The sequence below is a fragment of the Pyxicephalus adspersus genome, chromosome 4 (genome assembly GCF_032062135.1).
Source record: "Pyxicephalus adspersus chromosome 4, UCB_Pads_2.0, whole genome shotgun sequence".
Taxonomy (NCBI): Eukaryota; Metazoa; Chordata; class Amphibia; order Anura; family Pyxicephalidae; genus Pyxicephalus; species Pyxicephalus adspersus.
The window spans coordinates 55,060,156-55,082,356 of NC_092861.1; the positions used below are offsets into that span (position 1 = coordinate 55,060,156).

Consider the following 22,201-nt stretch of genomic DNA (forward strand, 5'->3'; position numbering starts at 1 on the left):
CCTTTTCAGATATTCTGTTGTTCTGTCTTCAGAGGATGTAAATGATATGATGCCATTTATGTTTCGATCAACCAAAAAAACAAGAAGAATTTATTTTAGGTCCATTTGCAGTCACATGAGCAGAATTCTCTCCAACTGTTTTTTTTTCCAAAGGTGATAGTTCTGGTTTCAGTTCAAATGAATATAATATTATTTTCCATTTGGTCTTTAATTTATAAACATTGTATCACTCTGTTATCAACAAAATTGTACTCTACTTTGTTTAGTATGTTAGACATCCCATGTCCAATGCAAATGAAATTGATTCATTGAAACAGGTGAAAGACTCATTGCAATATATTCCAAAATAATCAAGTGTTATAGCACCAGAGTCTGTAAAGTTAGAGAGTCCCAAGGACAACATCTGTCTTTTCCTGGACAATGTCCAGTTTCATTACTAAGAGGTGTGCACATTCCATTTATCTTTTGTTAAAAAAAATATTTAAAAGTGTATAGCCTTAAGCCATTTCAAGCATGTTTTAAATGATCTGTGCAATAATTTCTTGAATTTTTTTCCTATATAACGGAGTACATTATTCCAAATTTTTTTTTTTAAATGAAAATTTATTTAAAGGAACATTGACAATTGACTAAGGACAAAAGCCAATTGTTCATTTAAGTATTGAGTTGCCAATGAGCTAAGTTCTAATGTAAATAAACCCTACTAACTAGATTTAAAAGTATATTCTCTCACCAATACTTCAAATTTACAGTAAAACTTCCTGCCTAATGTTATTTTATTTTAACATGTGACGACATGTTCTTACAAGTCACCCTGACACACCAGTATATTTGTCAATAATTCAATGACCCGGGGCTTTGCCCTTTTCCATAAATTGCATTTCAATTTCAATTAAATTAAGGTTAAGCTGTTGTGAATTATGTATGTACTGAGTACTAGATTGTCCCAAGGTGTACTGGAATAGCAATAACCTGCAGCGTCCATAAATAAGCGACTCAATGGAAGCCACAGCTGAAGATCTTGCAAGGCATTTATTCTTATAGGATAGATGTTACAGCCTGATGAATTCCATTAGTCTAACAATGTGTTCAGTTCCGTATATCCTACAATGTGTTCCTTAGGTGAAAACGGGATAGCTTAACCAGGATATGAAGATAGAAATGCAGAACATGCTACCAGATGTTTGACTTCCTGCACAATGACTAAAGGAGGGCAGATACATGCAAATAATGGAAACTATGGTGGAAGAGAGGGACAAACTAGCTAACATAACAAACTTAAATGAAAACCATAACACAATTGTGTGAGACACAATACTAGGACTTAAAAAATGCCTAAAAATACCTATACAAGCCTTTTTAGGCCTTTCTGAACACTGCCCATTCCAATTTATGGAGGCAGAAGAGAGGGCATACCTCCCCAGAATGCTGCATCCAGAAAAATCCCATAGTAATGCTGCCACCTCCTGCTGCCTGTCAAACGTTGGATAATAAAATTATAAAAAAAATGGTAACCATTTTTTCCAAGTGTCTTTGAGCCTGTTTTTGAAACCTCAGGTCTGAACAAGCCCTAACTTAACAAATATAGTTATTTATTTAATGTTTGTATATTGTATATTGTTCCATGGTGCTACATTACATGGTATATTGTATATGCCTAGTCAAGTAAATACAAATGTTTGAATAAAAATTTGTGCCTAAATTGTGATATTTATGTGAATGTTTTTTTTTTCTAGTTGATACAGCATGATTCTAAACAGTGATGAAAATATGTAAAAACGTTGTTAAGGGTTGTTTTTAATTGGAAAAAAAGGTAAATAGAGCATATTAAAACAATTAGGAATCTTAGCAATATGCTATATGCAGCAAATGTGAATAATATCAATAATATTAACTGTAAAATATTGTTTGTTACCTAATTTCAGCTTTATCAATTTTATCATTAGAGTCACAAAGTAGTTTGTAGTCACAGTAGTAGTTTTGTGGTGAGAAGTCTTCTGTTACAGATGTAGTCTGGCCTGTGATCTGGCCTCCTAAAAACCCTGCGCATTCACAAATACCTGCATAGAATATTTAAAATTCTTTTAACCTCATCTATTATTTTGAATACAACCTAGTTTTTTTACGAAAGTTTTTATTGATGTGGCACTTGTATTTGTTCTTCTGGAATTACTTCCCTTAACTTGTTCTATCTTCCATCAATTTCATCAGTTTTTGAAGCAAAATGATTAGTCAGACAAGCAATTTACTGTACAGGAACCGTTTTATTTGCGCCGGTTAAAATAAACATATTACATGTAACCATGGAAAAAAATGTAAAATAACGGTTTAAAAAATTACTTAGAAAAAAAATATGATATTTTAATTATCTAAAACTAATTAATCAACTAATTAAGTTATCTTGACACCATGTTCCTCAGAGGAAATATCACTTGGTTCTCCTGTTTCATTGCTGTTTACCTACATTTCTACAGCTTTTCCTGGTCTCGGTTTAGCTCTGCCTTCTAATTCACATATCCAGTGATCCTCCTTTCTGTTTTGTATGGAGCTTCATCTATGAAATCCCCATCAAATGCCATATTTGGTTGGGCCCTTGACAGTCCATAAGGCACAGTGTATCCAAAAGGCACCTGTATAGGTCTATTTGATGTAGTTTCACTTTCAGAAGAGTCGAAAATCCCATTCTTCTTTTTTCTACACAAGGAAATATTATGGAAAATGGTTACATATATAAGCACAATTTGCTTTTTACATTGAAATACATTACATTATGTGATTATCATATGAACTGCTATAGTTACATAATATAAATTCAAAAGGCTATTTGAAAATACAGTTGACATTCAAAAATGCAGCAACCTCTGGATCTGTGGAGTGCCATATTTTTGACAATTCTGGAGTTTTGAAAGTTATACTCACCTCCACACACAGACCAGCCTTCCTCTCGCAGCACTGCAGACATCTGGCACAGTTCCACAGAGCAGGGACATCTAAACATGAATTTAGTGCAGCAAGCAAGACCTAACAGCTGCCATTAAAACATAAGTGGCCAAACAGTGTACTACAGTGCCTGTATTGAAAATGCAATCCGAAATTCATCCCGGAAAACTGAAGGAAGCAGGTTATCGATGGCCGGATTTTCGATTGTCAACTGTATAAGTAGAAGGGACAAATGTGCATCCCAAAACCTGGGGCTTTGAGTTTGAGACACAATGTTAAAAACAATGTATGTTAATTAAATAATAACTCCAGACAAATTAAAATACCACTTAGTGTTACTGTGAAATACCTTTAAATCAAATAAATGGATTTTATGCAATGCATTGAGATCAGCTTTTTGTAATCCTCTCTACAGCCCACAGACTGGTAGAGGCAATGGCAGTGTTAGAAGTCAATCAGGTTTGGCTGCATGAACGTGTGTTGACAGGGATCATCCAGACAGGAGAACAGAATGGCAATAAATGCGCTGCTGCTCGGTGATTGGCTATAGGTGGGAAGCTGCTGAGAAAATGGCAGTGGAAAGCCTGGACAAGGTGGGTATAACGGGGCTGGGGTGGCCCTTTGCAGTAACACTTTTACTTTGTTCTACAAGGCCAAAAGACAGTGGGCTTTACTTATTAAAGCTGGAGAGGATACACTTTCATCAGTTAACTTGGGTGATCCAGCAAACCTGGAATGGATATCCTCAAGTCATTTGATATTTGTTAGCAAATGTTTTAAATCCTGGACCAGATCTATTCCAGGTTTTTTGGATCACCTAGTTTCACTAAACACATAAAAGTGTATCCTGTCTAGTCTTGGAGAGCTTTAATAAATCAGACCCGTTGTCTCTAACTCTAACACAAAAAGAAGGAATGTGGGTTTCTTTGTATAAACCCCAGCTTGAAATCTATATATTGAGCAAAACTTCAACTTTATTTGGGGCTCAAGTGCTATTCATCTCATCAAAAACGTTTTTTTATGATAATCATTTGGTGTACTATGTTGGTATTTACCTAATTTTCAGTATTTCCTGGATTATTGCTACTTTGCTGTTTTGACTCAAACTTTGTGTGATTTTAATTTTATCACATGTCCCTAAACTTCTCTTGGAGTATAAATAAAAAGGTGGAACCAAATTTAGAAATAATATACTTTCTTCATATATATATATATATTTACACAGCAAAGTTACCCCAAATTTACAATAGTTCAATAAAAAATTTTGTCTAAAAAATACATACTTGGACTTTAAGTAAACATTTGCAGCAGCAACAAACACAAAGCTGATGACAAAGATTCCAAGCACAATGCCAACCACAATGTAAAGAACTGTGTTGTTAACTGAAAAGATAGAAGGGACATATGTATTAGTACACGTGTATATATAACAATAATGACAATTTATAGGTAACGCAATACAGAAAATGACTAGTAATATTGCAATGTATACAATAAATATTAAGAAAGAATAATACACCTTATTTGCCTAAAACAAAACTAAACTTGTTGGGTGGTGAGCTTCTGACATATTCAGCAACATACTTGCTGATTATGACACATACTTATCTTGTGCTTTCACCAAGGAAGCCAACATTGTCATGGCCCTCACTGATTAGGTGATCTAACCCCTGAATGTGCACAGAAGTTACATTATCCCCAGTGGTTGGCTTTGTGTGTGGCAACATTGCATGGTGGTTTTTGTTTAGGTCCGCTTTAAGTTCTCAGAAACCTGTGTAGTACTGCATCCTCAGGGTCCATGGCAATGCACAATTTCAAATCCAGAGGGACATCAATCTACTCCAGAAAATTGTTGAAATTCAATCATCATTATACAATTATAATTGTGATAAAGGTAAAATGTGGCCTAAAAGTTGTATTAGGAGAGTAGTGATTATTAATTCATACTCTGAATGATTTAAGGTTAAATGTGGTGTACCTCAAGGTTCAGTGGGCCTAATTTATGAAAGCTACCCATGACTGGAGAGGGTACACTTTCATTAGTGTATGTATTTCTTTAAAGTAATTTGCTTTTTGTTTCGAATCCTGGACCAGATCCATTCCAGGTTTGCGTGATCACCCAGCTTTAGTGATAAAAGTGTATCTTCTCCAGCCTTGGAGAGCTTTATTAAATTGGGCCCAATGTTTGGACCTTTTCTGATTAACCTAAAACTGTTTAGCAAATCTCTAAAAACAATATAGGAAAAAAAGTACCATTTCTATTTAAATTAAATTCATACAGGATATCTATAATCTACAAGCAGACCTGGATGCACTGTTTGAAAAGTCAGCCAAGTGGCAAATGGCATTAAATAATAATAAATGTAAAGTTAGACACTTGGGGGCTAACAACATGCATGCTTTTAGGGGTAGTCAAAAATAGAAAAGGATCTGGGGGTTTTAGTAGATCATAGATTTAATAATAGCATGCAATTCAAACCTTCAATTTCAAAAGCTGGAAAAATATTTTCTTGTAACAAAGTAGGAATAGACTACAGAGATCAATACATAATCCTGCCCCTGTACAAAGCATTGGTCAGACCTCATCTGTAATATTCCGTCCAATTTTGGGCACCAGCTCACAAAAAGGACATTGTGGAAATGGATGGAGTGCAGAGAAAGGCAAATGAACTAATGAAAGGAATGGAGGATCCCAGCTATGAAGAGAGATTAGCTGAACTGAAGCTATTTACCCTTGAGAAAAGGTGTTTAAGGGGGGATATGATCACCCTATATAAATATATAAAGGGTCCATATAAAGAACATACTTTAATGTTATTCACTTTAGGATTATTGCAAAAGATGAGGGGGTACGCTTTATGTCTGGAGAAGAAAACATTTATTATCTGCATATGGAAAGCATTCTTCACGTTATAGTCCATGTAATGTAGAAATGTGGAAATGTGAAATGTGGAAGAGACTCCCTCAGGAAATAGTTTCTATAGATTGTTTTAGGAAAAAACTAGATGTACAGAATTTAACTGGGTAATACATTTTTAAAGGAAAGATACCAGAGACTGCTGATCCAGGGAATATCCGATTGCCTTAGGGAATCTGGAAGGATTTTTTCCCCTAGTGGAGTAAACTGAACCTTACTTTATTTTTTTTTCATTCTTCATTTGGATCAACTGTACATATAGGTTTCTATATGGAATATGCTGGTTTTCTAGTATATTTATTTCCCTAGTGGTTGAACTTGATAGACTTTTTTTTGCAACCTGATTACCTATATAATTAAGGGAGTTAAATGGTCACTTACAGTCATTCTCTTCCTCACAGTAGGGTCCTTTATGGCTGCTGGGACATTGACAGTGCATTCCACTGGTAGCATTATCCGTGCCTTCCACTTCCACACAGATACCACCATTTTCGCAGGGGTTTTCCAGACATGGGCTTGCTGTAAAAGAATAAAATAAATTTTGAAATATGTGGTGCCATTATTATTGAGCTAATCTGTTTGGGTTTGATACCCTGAGAGTTCAATAAACTCTAATAAAATTCAACTGTGCTAGAAATCACACTGAAGTGTAAGATAGGATGGGTCGGTCACATATTAGTGGGTTTTGGTTGTTTGCAGAAGGCAAGCTATAGTTAAAAAAAAAATGCCAATAACAAATAAAAGAAAGGAAAACCACATCACACAACAATAAGTATGTCCTGTTAACCTGTTAAATGATAACATTTTAAATAACTAAAACTAAAGGCTTGGGGGATACCATAAAGCTGCAGTAGTTTTATGAAACAGCTAAATTGTTAATAGGCACAATAGGTAAAGGAATACGGCTGTGCCTCACTCTTAATTCATTTAAATTTAGGAACATTTTTCTTTTGGTTCTTTTAGAAGTTACTTTTTTTCATGAAGTGCAGGGCCTGCATTGTCTTTTATTTTCTAGTCACTAACTGGTCATTCTGTTTGTGAGATATCGGCACCATCCTTTTACTGTAATTAATTAATTTATTTTTTGTAATCATGTTTTATTATTTTGCACTTATTTCTCCATCTTATCATATCTTAAACAGAAGAAATGCCTACTTATATAAGTCCAATAAAAGTACTATAGGCCCACTTACATATAAAGCATCCACGAATTTGACTTGCTGTAGTACATTCTTCCCATTCTTTACACTGCATGAGCTCACAGACTACAGAGGAGCTGTCTGTACAAGTGCAGTTCTGTGAACAATCATCTATGATGAAGTTCTCTCCAATCTGCAAAAAAAGTACAAATATTTATTTGTTATTAAAACCAAATATGTTTATATACTATATAAAATGTCTTTCATAAAGTGTGTGAGCCATAGATTCAACTCACATAATAATATTTATGTGAAAACTACTGAAGATATACAGAGGTGAGAAAAATGAGAAAGTAGGATAGATTTATCAGTAGCTATATATTGGTAGGTGAGTGTCTGTGTAATTTGATAAAAATGGAATGGGTTGTTTATGTAGGTCCACGCAATATATACACAGGACTGGTCAATTGATGGTCATCCCCTTGAATATTTAGACTATAAACATTAATGACTGGAAATGAGCCTATACTTATTAGTGTTGGTCGAATATCTGACTATTCGATTCGAAGGCTATTCGATCGAATTGGCCAATATATTTGGGTGATCCACGTCCAATTCGTCAATAGTGGGAAAATTCACGTTATTTTTCAGGACTGTGTAGAACTGCAAAAGCAATCAGGGGAGCGGATATCAGCTAGGCTGACAGCTCCGCTCCCCTGATTGCTCTTGCAGCCCTAGCAGAACTGTAGTATGTGTTCTTGGATAGAGATTCTCTATCCAAGAACACAGGAGTCCCACGGCTGTGCTCATGAATGAATGCAGCTGTGGGAATCATCCTGTGACAGGCCGGCAGGGAGGACAGGGGTGAATAGTGGGTGGAAGATGATGTGGAGAATGATGAGGTCCTAGACCCCACATGGAATCAAGGTCTATCGAGTGAGTGCAGTTCGGAGGAAGAGGTGGTGGTCACACAGCGCCAGCCGCACAGCAAAAGAGGGAGCAGGGTGCAAAAGCAGAGTGGCCTGCTACTGCCTACCGCACCCAGCGGTACACCAAAGCCACACAACAATGTGCTGACGACAAGACGCGAGTGGTTTGCACGTTGTGCAATCAGAGCCTGAAGCGAGGCATAAATGTTCTAAACCTGAGCACCACCTGCATGACCAGGCATCTAAATGCAAAGCACGAGCTGCAGTGGAGTAAACACCACAAAAACCACGAAAGATCTCAGGCTCCTCCTGCTCCCTCTTCTGCTGCAGTCTTGGCCTCTTCCTCCCCCTCTGGAGTGACAGTGGCACCTGCCATCCCGCAAACAGAGGATGTGGCAGCAACGCCACCACCTCCGTCACCGTCACTAAGCATCTCCACACTGTCCCATGGAAGCGTTCAGCTGTCCATCTCCCAAACACTGGAGAGAAAGAGGAAGTACCCCCCTACCCACCTGCGATCCCTGGCCCTGAATGCCAGCATTTCAAAATTCCTGGCCTTTGAAATGCTGTCATTCCGTCTGGTGGAGACGGAGACTTTTAAAAACCTTATGGCGGTGGCTGTCCCACAGTACGTGGTTCCCAGCCACCACTACTTTTCCAGGCGAGCCATCCCTGCCCTGCACAACCAAGTGGCACACAAAATTAGGTGTGCACTGCGCAACGCCATCTGTGGCAAGGTCCACATAACCACCCATACGTGGACCAGTAAGCACGGGCAGAGACGTTATATCTCCCTAACTGCACACTAGGTAAATGCAGTGGCGGCTGGGCCTGAGGCGGATAGCAGTTTGGTGCATGTCCTTTCGCCATCGAGGATTGCAGGCTGTTTCTCTTTGCCTCCTGTTGCCTCCTCCTCCTACTCCGCTTCCTCCTCTACCACCTCCTCATCCGGTCAGCATAACACCTTCACCACCAACTACAGCACAGCCAGGGGGAAACGACAGCAGGCTGTTTTGAAATTCATCTGTTTGGGGGAAAAACCGCGCAGGAGCTGTGGACGGTCATGGAACAACAGACCAATGAGTAGTTGGTGCCACTGAGCCTCAAGCCCGGCCTGGTGGTGTCCGATAACTTAATTCGGTCACTGGAGTGTGATTGGAAGAAGTGCGAGTACACGCGCACACTGGTAGACGCGCTGCTGGTGGCATTCCCACCTGACAGCGGAGGCTCAGCGAAAGCAGTAAAAGGCGAAGGCAGAGGAAGAGGAAGAAGTCGCCAACGCAGCTGGGGTACCGCCAGCCCCTCAAAAGGGAGAGTTAGCATGGCCGAAATGTGGAAAAGCTTTGTCAGCACGCCACAACAATCAGCGCCACCAGCTGATATGGAATGTCTTAGCTGAGGGCAGCATTTCAGCATCATGGTGGAACAGTTCTGGGTCTCCAAATTGGGCACATGGCCTGAGCTTGCCCTTTAAGCCTTGGAGGTGCTGGCCTGCCCTGCGGTCAGTGTATTGTCGGAACGTGTGTTTAGCACGGCAGGGGGGTAATCACAGACAAGCGCAGCCGCCTGTCCACAGCCAATGTGGACAAGCTCACGTTCATTAAAATGAACCAGGCATGGATCCCACAGGACTTGTCTGTACCTTGTGCTGAATAGACAAGTATACCGGCCACACCCAGCCATTGGTATACTCCAGCACACTTTCTCTTTGCATTCTCTTTTCTATTTCCCAATGACCAATTTTGGGGTCTTCCCAAATTTATAAAAATTAAAAAAATAAAAAATAAAGGAAAAAAATAAAGATAAAAAACAACAAAAACAGTGTTGGCTACCTCCTCCACCACCGCTTCTTCCTACACCGCCACATCCATCGCCTTCTCAACCTACTACTTCACTGTGACCTCCACCTCCTGGTTCAAGATTATTATTTTTAATTTTTTTTCTATTCTATGTTATTTTATGTAATTTCCCTATCCACATTTGTTTGCAGGGCAATTGTCCTGCTCTTACTCCCATTTTGCATCCTTTTGCAGCCATCTAGCCCTTACTATGACTATTTTACAGGTATTTTAAAGTTCGGGTCCCCATAGACTTCAATGGGGTTTGGGTTCAAGTTCGGGTCCCGAACCCGAACTTTGAGCTGAAGTTCAGCCGAACCAGGCGAACCCAAACTTCCAGGTGTTCGCTCATTCGTAATGATGACAGCGCAAGCGTCATCGGGATTTTCCTTTCCTCAGACCAACACAGAGCACTGGAGGTGAATAAATGGGGAGACGTGTCTTCATATAAACTCTAGTGCCCGGGGATCCCACACTGACAGGAGGATTCCCACGGCTGTGCTCATGAATGAATGCAGCCGTGGGAATCATCCTGTCATTGTGGGATAACCTGTAAAAAAATAAAAGTTTGTTACACAAATCACACACATTCAAAATATTACTTTAACATTAAAAGCTCGTCTTATTTTTACACATATTTTTACACACGCATTCACGAAGTCGAATAACCTGTTTTTTTGGGTTGGGTCTATCCCAATTCGAACAGCCATATTCGGGTCGAATATAAGGACAACCCGAATTCAAACACCAACCCTATATACAGTGGAGACCAAGGACAGAAACTGATCTACATTCCAGAATCAAATGCCAACTTTGATAGAATACAAAGACTAGTTGGGGCTGCTTATTGTAAAAAATCATAAAAACAAAAAACAATCTAAGACAGCGCTAGTATTTCAACATAGATAAGAGTGTACCACTATCCTAGGAAAATTTGCCTCAATAAATTATGCCTTACACTCTACCAGAAAATCTTCAGTACAAAGATCACTCTTGTTCTGAATGATCCGTTCAGTGGGGCTGTAGTCCCTCCACCTGTCTTGAATAATATGTCACTAGTAATCACAAGAGCAGATGTGGCATGAAAAGCTTTGTGAGTGCTTTCACAAAGTGCAGCATGTTTTAGCACATGGGCAAAATTATTAATAATAATAATATTATTATTATTATTATTATTATTATTATTATTATTATTAATAATAATAATATTCTTCCTTGTGCCATTTTGGGTAAAGCCTTCCCAGCACAGGGCCTTGGTAAATTAAACAGCAATTAAACAGTAACAGTTATACCGGCAAGTATTATTGTTATTACCTTGTAGTACTTATTGAGGTAAGTACAGCCACAATCTTTGTATGGCACACAGTCGTATCCACTGAGAATGTACCCAGGCTCACACTGGCATCCTTCAATACATGGCTCCCCACATTCAGATTCTGATGCCATATTGCTGCAGGATGCAGGACAGGCACTCATGCAGTCTTTGTAAACACTGTTAGCACTGCAGGTCAAAGCTGTTTGGAAAATTTTAAAAAAGATATATATTAATTTCTGTAGAGTTTGACAGTTACTGTATATTCCAGTATTTTTCACAAAAAAAATTGAGAACTACTAAGAAAATGTAATAACAAACTTAAGAACATGCTTACCACAGCCAGAACTTTCTCTCCAGCCTTCCACGGCAATTCCATTTTGCTGGCAGGCAAGTGCATACCGAGCAAGGTTAATACATAACATCTCTTTACTTTGGAACTCAGCACATGTGTCAAAAATGCAGTCCCTATAGGAGTAGGTGAAAAAAAATTAATGGCTACAGAAATAATAATACACTGCATTTATAACAATAATAACACTGCATTTTTTAAATATGTAAAGCATTTAAACCATGATTTAGGACAAGTTTCATTGTATTTTAGGTAGTCTGTACATATTAATTTACCATACTCAACTGGCCACTAGTTGAGAAAAGCAGCAAATCAGTTGTGCATAGGATCACTTCAAAATGATTATTCATTTACACACAAATTATTTTTGCATTAAAATGAGCAAAATAATCAATTAAGTTATTCAATTATTAAGTAAACAAATACATGTGCTTTAAAATTATTGCTATAATTTAGGTTTAAGATAAAATGTTTTGCATAGTTTGTAATGGTTTAAATATCGGTCGGAATTTTAGTGTTTTCCATGCTTCTACCATTGAAATTTAATTCCCTACTGCACACTAAAAAGAACAGAAAGTCAATATTTCCAGTAAGAACATACATGGGACTATAGAAAGGGTCAAACCTTTCGTCAATTTTTCCAATACACTTAGCTGGTGTTCCACTTGCTTTTTTATAATGTTTCCCCAATCTCAGTTAGGGCGTGCAAGTAACAAAATACCATAGGTATACTAATGAATAATACAAAATAAAAAGTCCATACTAAACAGAGTAAGCCTTTCTCAAACCCCAGCAATCTTGGTGCAGTGGTACCCAGTTTTCTGTATTAGATATACCCTATTAGAAATATATGCATTACTTACACAATGAACTCTTCTGGAGGCACAGATGGGTTACAATATCTAAATGGTCCAAGTGGGTCTCTCATAACTCCACAGAATGAAGAGCTATTTACAAAGATCATGCCTGATGCTGAACAGGCAAAATTATCTCCTGTGTTTAATATAATATCTTCCTCTTCCAATGGCATCAGAGGGGAACGTCTGCAGAAAAAAAAATAGTTGACTTAGTTTCTATTTTGAAACACAACACCAACATCTTAATTCTAAGTAGGTACACATTTTGAGTTGTTAAATGAAGATTTTCCTGGAAGTAAATTTTGTCCAAACTTTACATGCTTACAGTATCATATTTTAATATTGTGTTACGCATACACATTGGTAAATGCTTCTTCTAGGGGTTATATTTATATCAGAAAATGTAAATAACATCCATATGTAAAATGACCTGTCTGGTCAGATTTCTGAGAGCTGTGAATTGCTCACTTGTTTCTGAAATGTGCACACTTTAAAGATGCATAGCATGTTACAGAAATAAACCATACCTGACTCTAGTAGCTGACTTAAGTGACCTGACATTCCAGCTTTCACCAAATGACGCCACATCACTAATCAGTCTCCCATCAGGACTGTTAAAGTCATTTAAGGTTCGCCCATCAAAGTTTCCACAAAGCCCTTCAAGCAAATCTTTGTAGCTGTTTGGTACAGTAATTTCTATTGCAAAGAAGCAAAACAAAGGTTAAATATCTATATAAACATCAGGTAAATTTGTGATTACCATAGCTTAACAATGCACAAAATAGTCACCCTAGTATGTTCCCTTTTTCCAGTTATAAATGGACAACCCCCCTAGGTTGCATATCATGTTGTGTAAAATATACGGTACCTGCATTTTCATTGCCATCAAAACTGATAGAAAGACCAAAATCTGTTTCCAAGTAAATTTGTGTTGGCTTTTGGAAGATGTGAATTCCATCATGTAGACGGACTGGAGGTACTGTTCTCACCCCATTCAGCTACAATGCAACAGGAATAATCAGTACACTACAGAATTTTCTAAAAAATCTCATGCCTCTGTGTAAATATTTTTACATTTTCTTTTATAAAGATAATATATTATTCTTTTCATATTTGATGGAATTATTTACTTTAACAAAAGACAAAAAACATTGTTCAGAAAATAAATATTAAGACATACTTGTATACAGCTGGAAATAGATTAACCAACATAACAGAATGAAAATTATCTAAAATCTGCAAGGTGTATATTGCAAGGATTTGTATTTAAGTCTTCGTGTTTATGCACAAACATTCAAATAATTAAATGAAGGTAAATAGGAGTGACCAGCTTTCACAGATTTAGCCTTGATAGGAGAATCCCTTCTATTTCCTCTTTTTTTTTTTTCCACTTTTGTTTGATTGACTAATGAAGCCTGACTAATACTCAACTGACATAAAGACTAAGTTAGTGTGCACATGAATGTGTAGACATCTGAGATTTTTAGATAAACGCATAATGGTTTTGGGCAGGCCACATTTTGAAGATCCCAGATTCTGCGATAATCAGGGTTGAAGGTAAGTATGCCCAATTACATATATGCTGAGGGGGGCAGAATCAGTCATGTGCATTAAAAATTACTCATCCTTTTAAGTTCTGAATTTACTTATTATCAGCAGATATTTTTTATACTTACCACTAATATCTTGTTTTGTCTGAATGATATAACATGATTGTAAATTTTAATATGCAGCTCTTTCAGTAAACTAAATTTACTAAATGAGAACATTGCCTCATTTTTGCCTTCAATGGTAAATGGCTCCATATAATCAGGTAAAAAAGAAGAGGTCTGTGTCAGGATGTAAGTACTCTTGCCCTGGAAGTGATGTTTTAGACCATCAAAAGTAAGATAATGTGGGTCACCTCCGACCGTGCATTTAGAAAAACCTGAAATAGATACACCTAGTTAGTCAGTGCAGTGCAAAGTATATCTTAGAAGACTTCCTCCAAATAAATAATTTTACAAGGCAAAACACTACAGTATATAGAATGTGAACCAGCACAGTAGGATACTAATGCAGTTGATAGGTTAATTGGTTCCTCTGCACAAAAATGTGCTGTTATAATGCCTGTTTGAAAATAAACTACAATTGAGCAGTACTTCTGTATTACTTTTTTGTTTTACACACAAATTTTCTTTCTTTTAACAGTACAGGATTTAAATTTAAGTTCTGCACACACTTACCTGTTGGCTTGCAGATGTATTTGCCCATCTCGTTTACACTGCAGATCCCATAAGGACAACTAAATGATTTACATTTGATTTCATTGCCCATCTTACATTCACATTTCTGAGTGCAGAGAGGGGTAATCCAGCTTTCATCAACCTTTAAAGGCAATATATAACGTTACAAATTTCAACTTACTCCATCAAATGATATTAAAGATGTGCAAATAAACAATATTTATCAAGGAAATGTTTAAGAATGTATAATCAAACATCATATAGATCTGGACATTGTGTACTTCTATTACCTACTGGTAAAATAAAAGCATCTCGGGGCATATTTATAAAACAGTGACATTCACCAAGCATTGCAGGTGAATCAATCACTGCAATTTAAAACTCAGGGCTCACGATCTAACACCTGCAGGAAAAAATGTGGTGAATGTCACATTTACTGATTTTGTTAATCTGCCCCCAGATGCCTGTATTGACCAGTTAAATGTTGGACCCAAAGCTGGTCAATACAGGCAATGGCCCCTTGGTAACTCTGTTTACCACTGCTTATGATTATACATCAACCATTTCTTCAGGGTGATCTCCTAACATAACTTTTTTTGTGGCGGTCAGTTTATTAAGGAAGTTTGGGCTGTTCATTTAGTAAAGTGATTTTGTTCCCCTGAAAGGGATATTTCACAAATCCAAGTGAATGATGTGAGGGTCTGTTGATCTTAACCATCCAATCTATTTACTAAGGTAAGTGAAAAATTCCATTGATGGGGTGTATTTGACTTTTCTAAGTAAACAGCCTATATTCTTTTAATTCCAATAAATAAACACGAATTTGTTTTCTATTTCTATTAGTACTCACATTGTAATAGTTATCATTGGAATCTCTGCAACCACATGACTTGAGTGGTACACATTGGTCACCGCTAAGGACATATCCATCGTCACAGACGCAGCCCTCCAAACATGCAGTTGGCTTATCACATATATCGGGAGCATAAATGTTATTGCAGGTAGATGGGCAGAGAGATGCACAATCTGTGTACTTGCTATGTACTGGGCATGCTAGGGCTGCAAAAAATAAATAATTACAATCATTTTGAAAACATACACCTAAAAATTAAAAAGTATGACAATGCAGAAATATATGAAGGTATCCAACTTCCCAACCTTTAACCTAAAGCTGGATTCCAACCTTACTTTCATTCTACTACTGACTGTTAGGTTCTTGCAAAATGAATTAGAAACTGCAGCAAGTCAGATATGGCTTGTCTCACATTCTGGCTGGAGTATATCCAGCATCATCTAGCCCTTTTCATCACCTGTCCCTGGCCTTGGTATTTCATTTATTGGATTTCAGGTCATTCAGTATTTTTTTTATCACTACTTGTTTTCAGAAAGCTATATACAACATCCTGCTGGCTCCTCCTACAAGCCATACTTTGTCTACATTGCATAGAAAAGCACAAATACCTTGACCTTGACACTTGCAGTATGTTCCCAGTTTGCAATTTTCCCCTTACCTTCCACTTGCATATTGTCTTAAATACTTACGACAGAAAATTGGATTTCTCCATTTAATCTTTACGCCGTGTGTTCTGCAGGCATCTGTATAGGCTTGGAATATAGCACACAATGTGGAGATCATGCCATTATATCTGCACATGTCATACACACAGGACTGAATAAACAATTGCGGATCAACTAGCTGGTGACAAGGTTTGAATGTGTCTGACAGGAGGGCATTGCACTGACTTTCTATAGATGGTCTCTGAGCTGCAGTGCATGGTGGGCCAAGATCCACTCTGTCATCATCCAAGCATCTGTACAGTGAAAAGAATATTTTAAATTATGGAACAATCACCAAGTCATCACAGAGTAGGAAAATACATGAGGTTAAAGGTGATACCAATATGGATACTTCCTTATCAGCTTGTAATACATTCATAATGAGACCACAATAATCTTACCCCTCAAAATACCATGTCACTGACTAAGCAGCTGTACCTGGCGGGTGTGTGTGTTTGATTGTTGGTGGAGTAGAAGTTCATTTGTGTCATTTTCTGCTATGTTTCTACACCTTCTACCTTGTTGATTCAACTACCACTATTGCTTATCAGTATGTTGGCCCCCAATATTTAAACCCTCATTCTGTTGTAGGCCAAGGACTGTTGGGAATAACACATCCAATGTATTCCAGCTCATGACTTTCAGAGTCACTTAACCTCCCTAGCGGTTCATTTATTTCCGGTTTTATATGTCTAAAAGCGGTACATTGTTTTTCATGAAAATTTATTTTACAGTATAATATAATAGTATGAGTATAATAAAGTTTGAAACACAAAATCATTTAAAAACAATAAATTGAATAAAATTAAAAAAAACTAATATTTAAAAAAAAATTTTAAATTTAAAAAATAAAATACACAATATACTCATACTAATAAATATACTGTAAAATAAATGTTTTTGAAAACAATGTACTGCTTTTACACTCAGTTTTTTTGTATTGAATGCAATACAAATGGATTTTGAATTTCCCGCCCCGCCCAGCCGGGATGTACACACGCACCAACGTCACCGGGAACTCCCCCAGTGACTCATCGGATGCAGAAGCAGGAAGAAGAAAGAAGATGGAAATCAAGGCGCTGGACGGCGCGGGACCCCGGCGGATCAGGTAAGCTCTGTATTTACTAACTTTCCATAGGTTTACCAACCCTGACTGTGACTCGGGGTTACCACTTTTAGCAACTTTTTTCTACCCAGACTCAATCAGACTCGGGGTTACCACTAGGGAGGTTAAGTAACTTACGTGACTTACAAGTACCTAACCCTTTCATGTATCAGCCCATGGCAATTCGGATTTCATTTTGGGGACAACAGTCCAATATGGATTTAAAAGGTATTGGAACCTTTTCTTGATTTTTCTAGTTTCCAGGTTTTCCAGATTTTTCTTCCAGTAGATTTTATCTTTCATTCCAATTAAATCAAGTTATTTCAACAGGTGGATGATAGCATACAACCAATTTCTGGTCTTTTGATGGGTTGTTGACAGATTATACATGTTAGTAAATATAGGTTGGAGGTACACAGGTCAAGCTGTCTACTACAATTAGACATATCCAATCAGGAGCACCCATCCGTCTGGGTTCTCCTGATCATCCCCACACAAGAACAGCAGAATATGGTGCATGTGCTATGTTTTACGAACTATCGATCAGAAAACTAATTCAATTAGTCAGTCAAATGCAAATGTGACAACAGATCTGCTTGTCTTTTGTAGACCTAAAGGTAAGACGAGGAAGGATTGTAACCATGTTTTTATTGCTTTTTGTATTTTATTATATTTGTATTTTGGTAGGATTTTTCTGACTTCCCAATCATCAATCTTCCTAACACAGGAAGTGAAGCAGTATCTCTAAATTTGACACAGTCAGCAATAAAAACCTGCCTATGTTTTCTGCATTCTACAAAAAAAAAAAAAGTGTTTCTATTATATCCACTATCTAGAGATCAAAAAGTGGAGGAAAATCTGTACAATGGGATTCAGACATGATATTAAATACATAATAATAAGCTTGACAAAACTTTTAACCCTTCCCAGCTATAGTTGCATTTTAAATAAATGGTTGTCTTTATGTATTTTCCTGAAGTTGTTTTTTTTTCTTAATTATATTAAACTGAGATTACTTGTCATCGCTGTCTGTTGTCTTCCAGCTATTTCCAAATTCAATTACATTAGATGCCTGAAGTGAGTTTGGCATGAGGTATTCATCGTTCTTATTGCCATTGAAATTTCCACACATACCACACACCTATAGCAAACAATTAATCAAATCAGTAAAGCTCTTATATTGATCACAACAACATTATTGAACAATAACTCTGTAATACTAATTTATCGATATCTGAAAGTAACAAAAATTGTCAAAACTTGGTATACATACTCCCAGTTAGTTGTTTTCATATTTTTTTAACATTGTATTAATTTTTGTTTATCAAAACCTATAGAGTTATGGATAACCATAAGATATAAGCATACACTTGACATTGCAACCTACTATCTTTGTGTAAAATCTCCTATGGGGTGAGATATCTTCTAATTATTCATTTATTTTTTTTCAGGATTAATATAAAAATATCCCCCCCTCCCAACTGTCCTTAGGGCTTTATCATTAAAACACTGTTGTCAAATCTTTTTTGAACAATATTTATGCAATCTTTGCTTACTTCCGGGGGATGCTGCCTTTCATAATTATCTTAAATACTCAATAGTCAATGACAGCCTAATAAGGCCTTCTTATAGTAAGATCAGACACTGAGATGCTGTACTGTAAACAAATAACTGGTGCTTGAAAAATAAACAGAAGATGATTATCACATTCAAATTCCCTGAATTGATAATCACTCTTGAATTAATTAGTAATGTTGTACTCATGGTTAAAGATAAGAACTTTTCACTGTCTGACGGCAAGGTGTGTAAATACTTGGCTAGTAACAATGGCTAGTGTCCTGTAAAAAAATAATCCTAAACTGTCCATGAGCTTGGAGTAGCAATTGCTTGACAAAAACAATTGCACAATTGCACTGAGGGTGAGGTGAGGGTTCATATCAGGAATACATAGTTGCATCAATCAATATTACTAGTTGACTAAAGTCAGATGATTTTTTTTTCTCTTGAACACAACTGAGACAGGTGTAGGTGTATTAACTATCTAGTTTGATGTGATTGGATTCTTAATTCTTTATGTCACAAATAGTATTTGGAACAATACAGATGGAAAATGTGTTTTTGAATGTTCTTGTTTGTATTTCTATATCTGAAGTACAAAAACCTAAAAAATTGAAATGCTAACCTTTCCAAAGTATGATTCCGGTAACACAATCTCCAAGTGGTGATTGCCGTCAAACTTCACTATCATTCCAAAGTCAGTGGTCACCACGATATACAGACCCACATTGGCAATAGAAACCCCTTCCAAATGTCCAGACCACGGTGTATGGATGAGAGTATCACCAACCTAACAATAAATACAACAGTATTCATTTACTAATGCCTCATTAAAGAACTTATTGCACTTATTTCAAATACAAATATTTCAGTGAACCTTTAGGATCATATTGCATTGGACTTCCTATATCCTGCAGGAAGTAACAGCAGTATAAACAACAATATAGCTACTGTAGGGATATAAAAAATTAATCTTGAAAAAAATATTGAACAATTTAGGCCATTTGGGAATCATGTTGTAAGCATGTAATTTAAATGTATATATAATCTTACCAAAGTTCTCCTATCTCTCTGCAGTGTAATACGGATTCCATATACATCAATGTAAGCTTCTTTGAGATATGTTGCAGCTCGTTGTCCTCTATCTTCTGTTTTGCCTGTGATAGTAAACGGGATGATGCTTCTCTTGTCACAGACATCCACCAAAACATAAGTGCAAGTACCCATGAAAGTGTGCATGACCTTATCAAATGTGTAGAAATGGGGATCTCCAGAAATATGGCAAGCTGCAATTCCTGTAGTAAAAACCGTATAGTGTTTTTCAATAAACAAGTTCATGGTAATTTACCTGACATGTGTATAAAATAAGATTTTAGATAATAAAATACAAACCAGAAGAATGACAGCCCAGCACTCCATCAACCACCTTGCATTGCTCTCGTTCTCCACATTGCCATGTTTCACACGTGATGTTGTTATTGTTATTGCATGTACAGCGCCGGGTACAATTTTCATAGGACAACCAACTCTCACCAAGCTGAAACCAGAAATTAAGCAAGTGATCATTTTTAAAATCATCCTATTTAAAAAGAATAAACATATATATTGTGAACATCTTCATAAACAAAAAAAATAAACACACTTCAGTTTTGATAATTATGTGTAATCTTATTTTTACACCAATACAATATTTTTTAACCCTCAGCAGTGGTGGTTAGTGTTGGTGTTTGAATTTGGTTTGCCCCTATATTGGACCCAAAAATGGCGGTTCTAATTCAGGCAGACTCGACCCGAAAAACACGGAATTGGACTTTGCTTATTTGTGTTTAAAAAAATATTTAAAAAAAAAAAAGGCGAACTCCAGATGCAGTTCAGTTCCCCTGGACACCGGGCTGATAAGTACAGCCCAGTGACCGTGCGAACTTTGCGGTCACAGCTGATTGGAGGAGGCATGCGAGTGCTTCCAATTAGCTGTGACTGCATATAAACTGCTGTTCCGTATGTGTTCTTGGATAGAGATCTCTATCCAAGAACACATACTACAGTTACGTTAGGGCTGCAAGAGCAATCTACACAGTCCCAAAAAAAACAGAATCCACCCCCTCCATAGACTTTAATGGTGTTGGAATTCGGTGTTAGGTCACCAAAAAAATATCGGGCTATTCGATCGAATTAGTCTAATGAAAATGAGAGATTCCATTAACTTTTTTTTCTAGCTGACAAATGTTGCTAGAAGTCAGCTGATGATGGAGAATACAAATAACGTATAGAAGTGAATCCAACGACACGTATCTATCTAACCTCATAAACACTGGGGATGACTACTTTAAATTTAGCTTTAATTTTCTTTTTCCAAATATAATACTGCCTTATCAATAATTACTTTACTTAAAGATGATGAAAGAAACACTAATTCTAATGTCTGACCTATCTTTGAACACGATAACATAGACTGAAAAGCCTGTTAGTTGTTTTCCAATATAATCATATAGTAATATGTTATGGGCCACCACACTAAAGAAGACAAAAAGAAGCTTTTATAAGTTAAGGGCAAAGAACAAAACAAAGAGAAACATGTAAAATAGGAAGAAAAAACAGCAAATGAACATGTCAAAGTTAAGTCTTTTGAAAATAAGTAAATGCTTACATGCAAATGTTTGGAGAATATTTTACCTGGTAGGAGTTGTTCTGCTTATCAATGCAGCCACATTCACTCTGGTGGACACATTTGTCTCCACTGAGGGTATAACCTTCATTACAGAAACAGCCTTCTACTGACTCAGACTTGCATGGTGCTACCGCAGGAGAGTTGAAGCAAGTGGATGGACATGTGGTACCACAACTCTTATAATAGCTTCTTGCAGGACATGATAAAGCTAAAATTAAAAATGATTGTAAGACATTTATTTATTGCAAGGAAAAACAAACTCTCAATTTTGATGGACAACTTCCACTAACAAAAAATAAAAAAAGTTGCAAACCTCTGATCCATGTAAATTAACCCAGAAAAAATAAGAACACTCAATGCCTTACTCTGACACAATCCACCCCTTATTGGGCCCTAATAGTAGAGATTGTCAGCTTTTTGGGGGCAAAAAATTTGGAAGGGAGGTGAGACAGAAGGATCCTTATTGCTGCTTGTTTAATCAAGAGTTACCAATGGGCGTTTTAGTTTTTCTAATGATCTGATTAGTTGGTCACCAAGTTTCAGTAGTCAGCAACCTCTAGGCAATTACATTTGTGCTCATTATTTTAATAGTGAGTTTACAGGCCATAGGGTATGTTTAAAGTTCTTGATATTTTGGTATAGCCTGTCCATGATTTGTGCTTCTCCAGATAGTGCCATGGTTATCATATTATTGTATCCATAACCAATTGTGGAAAAATCTGCTCCTCTCCCCTTTAAAGCTCACTTGTTGTAATTCCCTAACATGTTCTGTTTAACAGAAGCAGTTCCTGTGTAAACTGATACA

At 36.9% G+C, this 22,201-nt stretch overlaps 1 protein-coding gene across 1 annotated transcript in view; it reads right to left on the reverse strand.

The window, feature by feature from the left end:
- Positions 1–2,244: 2,244 nt before the first annotated feature.
- The window catches only part of LOC140329771 (IgGFc-binding protein-like), a 103,277-nt gene continuing 83,320 nt past the window's right edge, over positions 2,245–22,201 (reverse strand). The window contains exons 43-60 of the mRNA XM_072410162.1: positions 21,402–21,604; positions 20,121–20,265; positions 19,782–20,023; positions 19,354–19,518; positions 18,188–18,312; positions 16,052–16,320; positions 15,360–15,568; positions 14,510–14,651; positions 13,961–14,211; positions 13,153–13,282; positions 12,812–12,980; positions 12,291–12,470; positions 11,413–11,543; positions 11,078–11,277; positions 7,051–7,189; positions 6,239–6,376; positions 4,224–4,323; positions 2,245–2,694 (exon numbers count right to left, since the gene is read on the reverse strand). Of these exons, the coding sequence (XP_072266263.1) occupies positions 2,505–2,694; positions 4,224–4,323; positions 6,239–6,376; positions 7,051–7,189; positions 11,078–11,277; positions 11,413–11,543; positions 12,291–12,470; positions 12,812–12,980; positions 13,153–13,282; positions 13,961–14,211; positions 14,510–14,651; positions 15,360–15,568; positions 16,052–16,320; positions 18,188–18,312; positions 19,354–19,518; positions 19,782–20,023; positions 20,121–20,265; positions 21,402–21,604 (3,128 nt within the window). The 3' untranslated portion in view covers positions 2,245–2,504. The remainder of the gene's footprint in view (positions 2,695–4,223; positions 4,324–6,238; positions 6,377–7,050; positions 7,190–11,077; positions 11,278–11,412; positions 11,544–12,290; positions 12,471–12,811; positions 12,981–13,152; positions 13,283–13,960; positions 14,212–14,509; positions 14,652–15,359; positions 15,569–16,051; positions 16,321–18,187; positions 18,313–19,353; positions 19,519–19,781; positions 20,024–20,120; positions 20,266–21,401; positions 21,605–22,201) is intronic.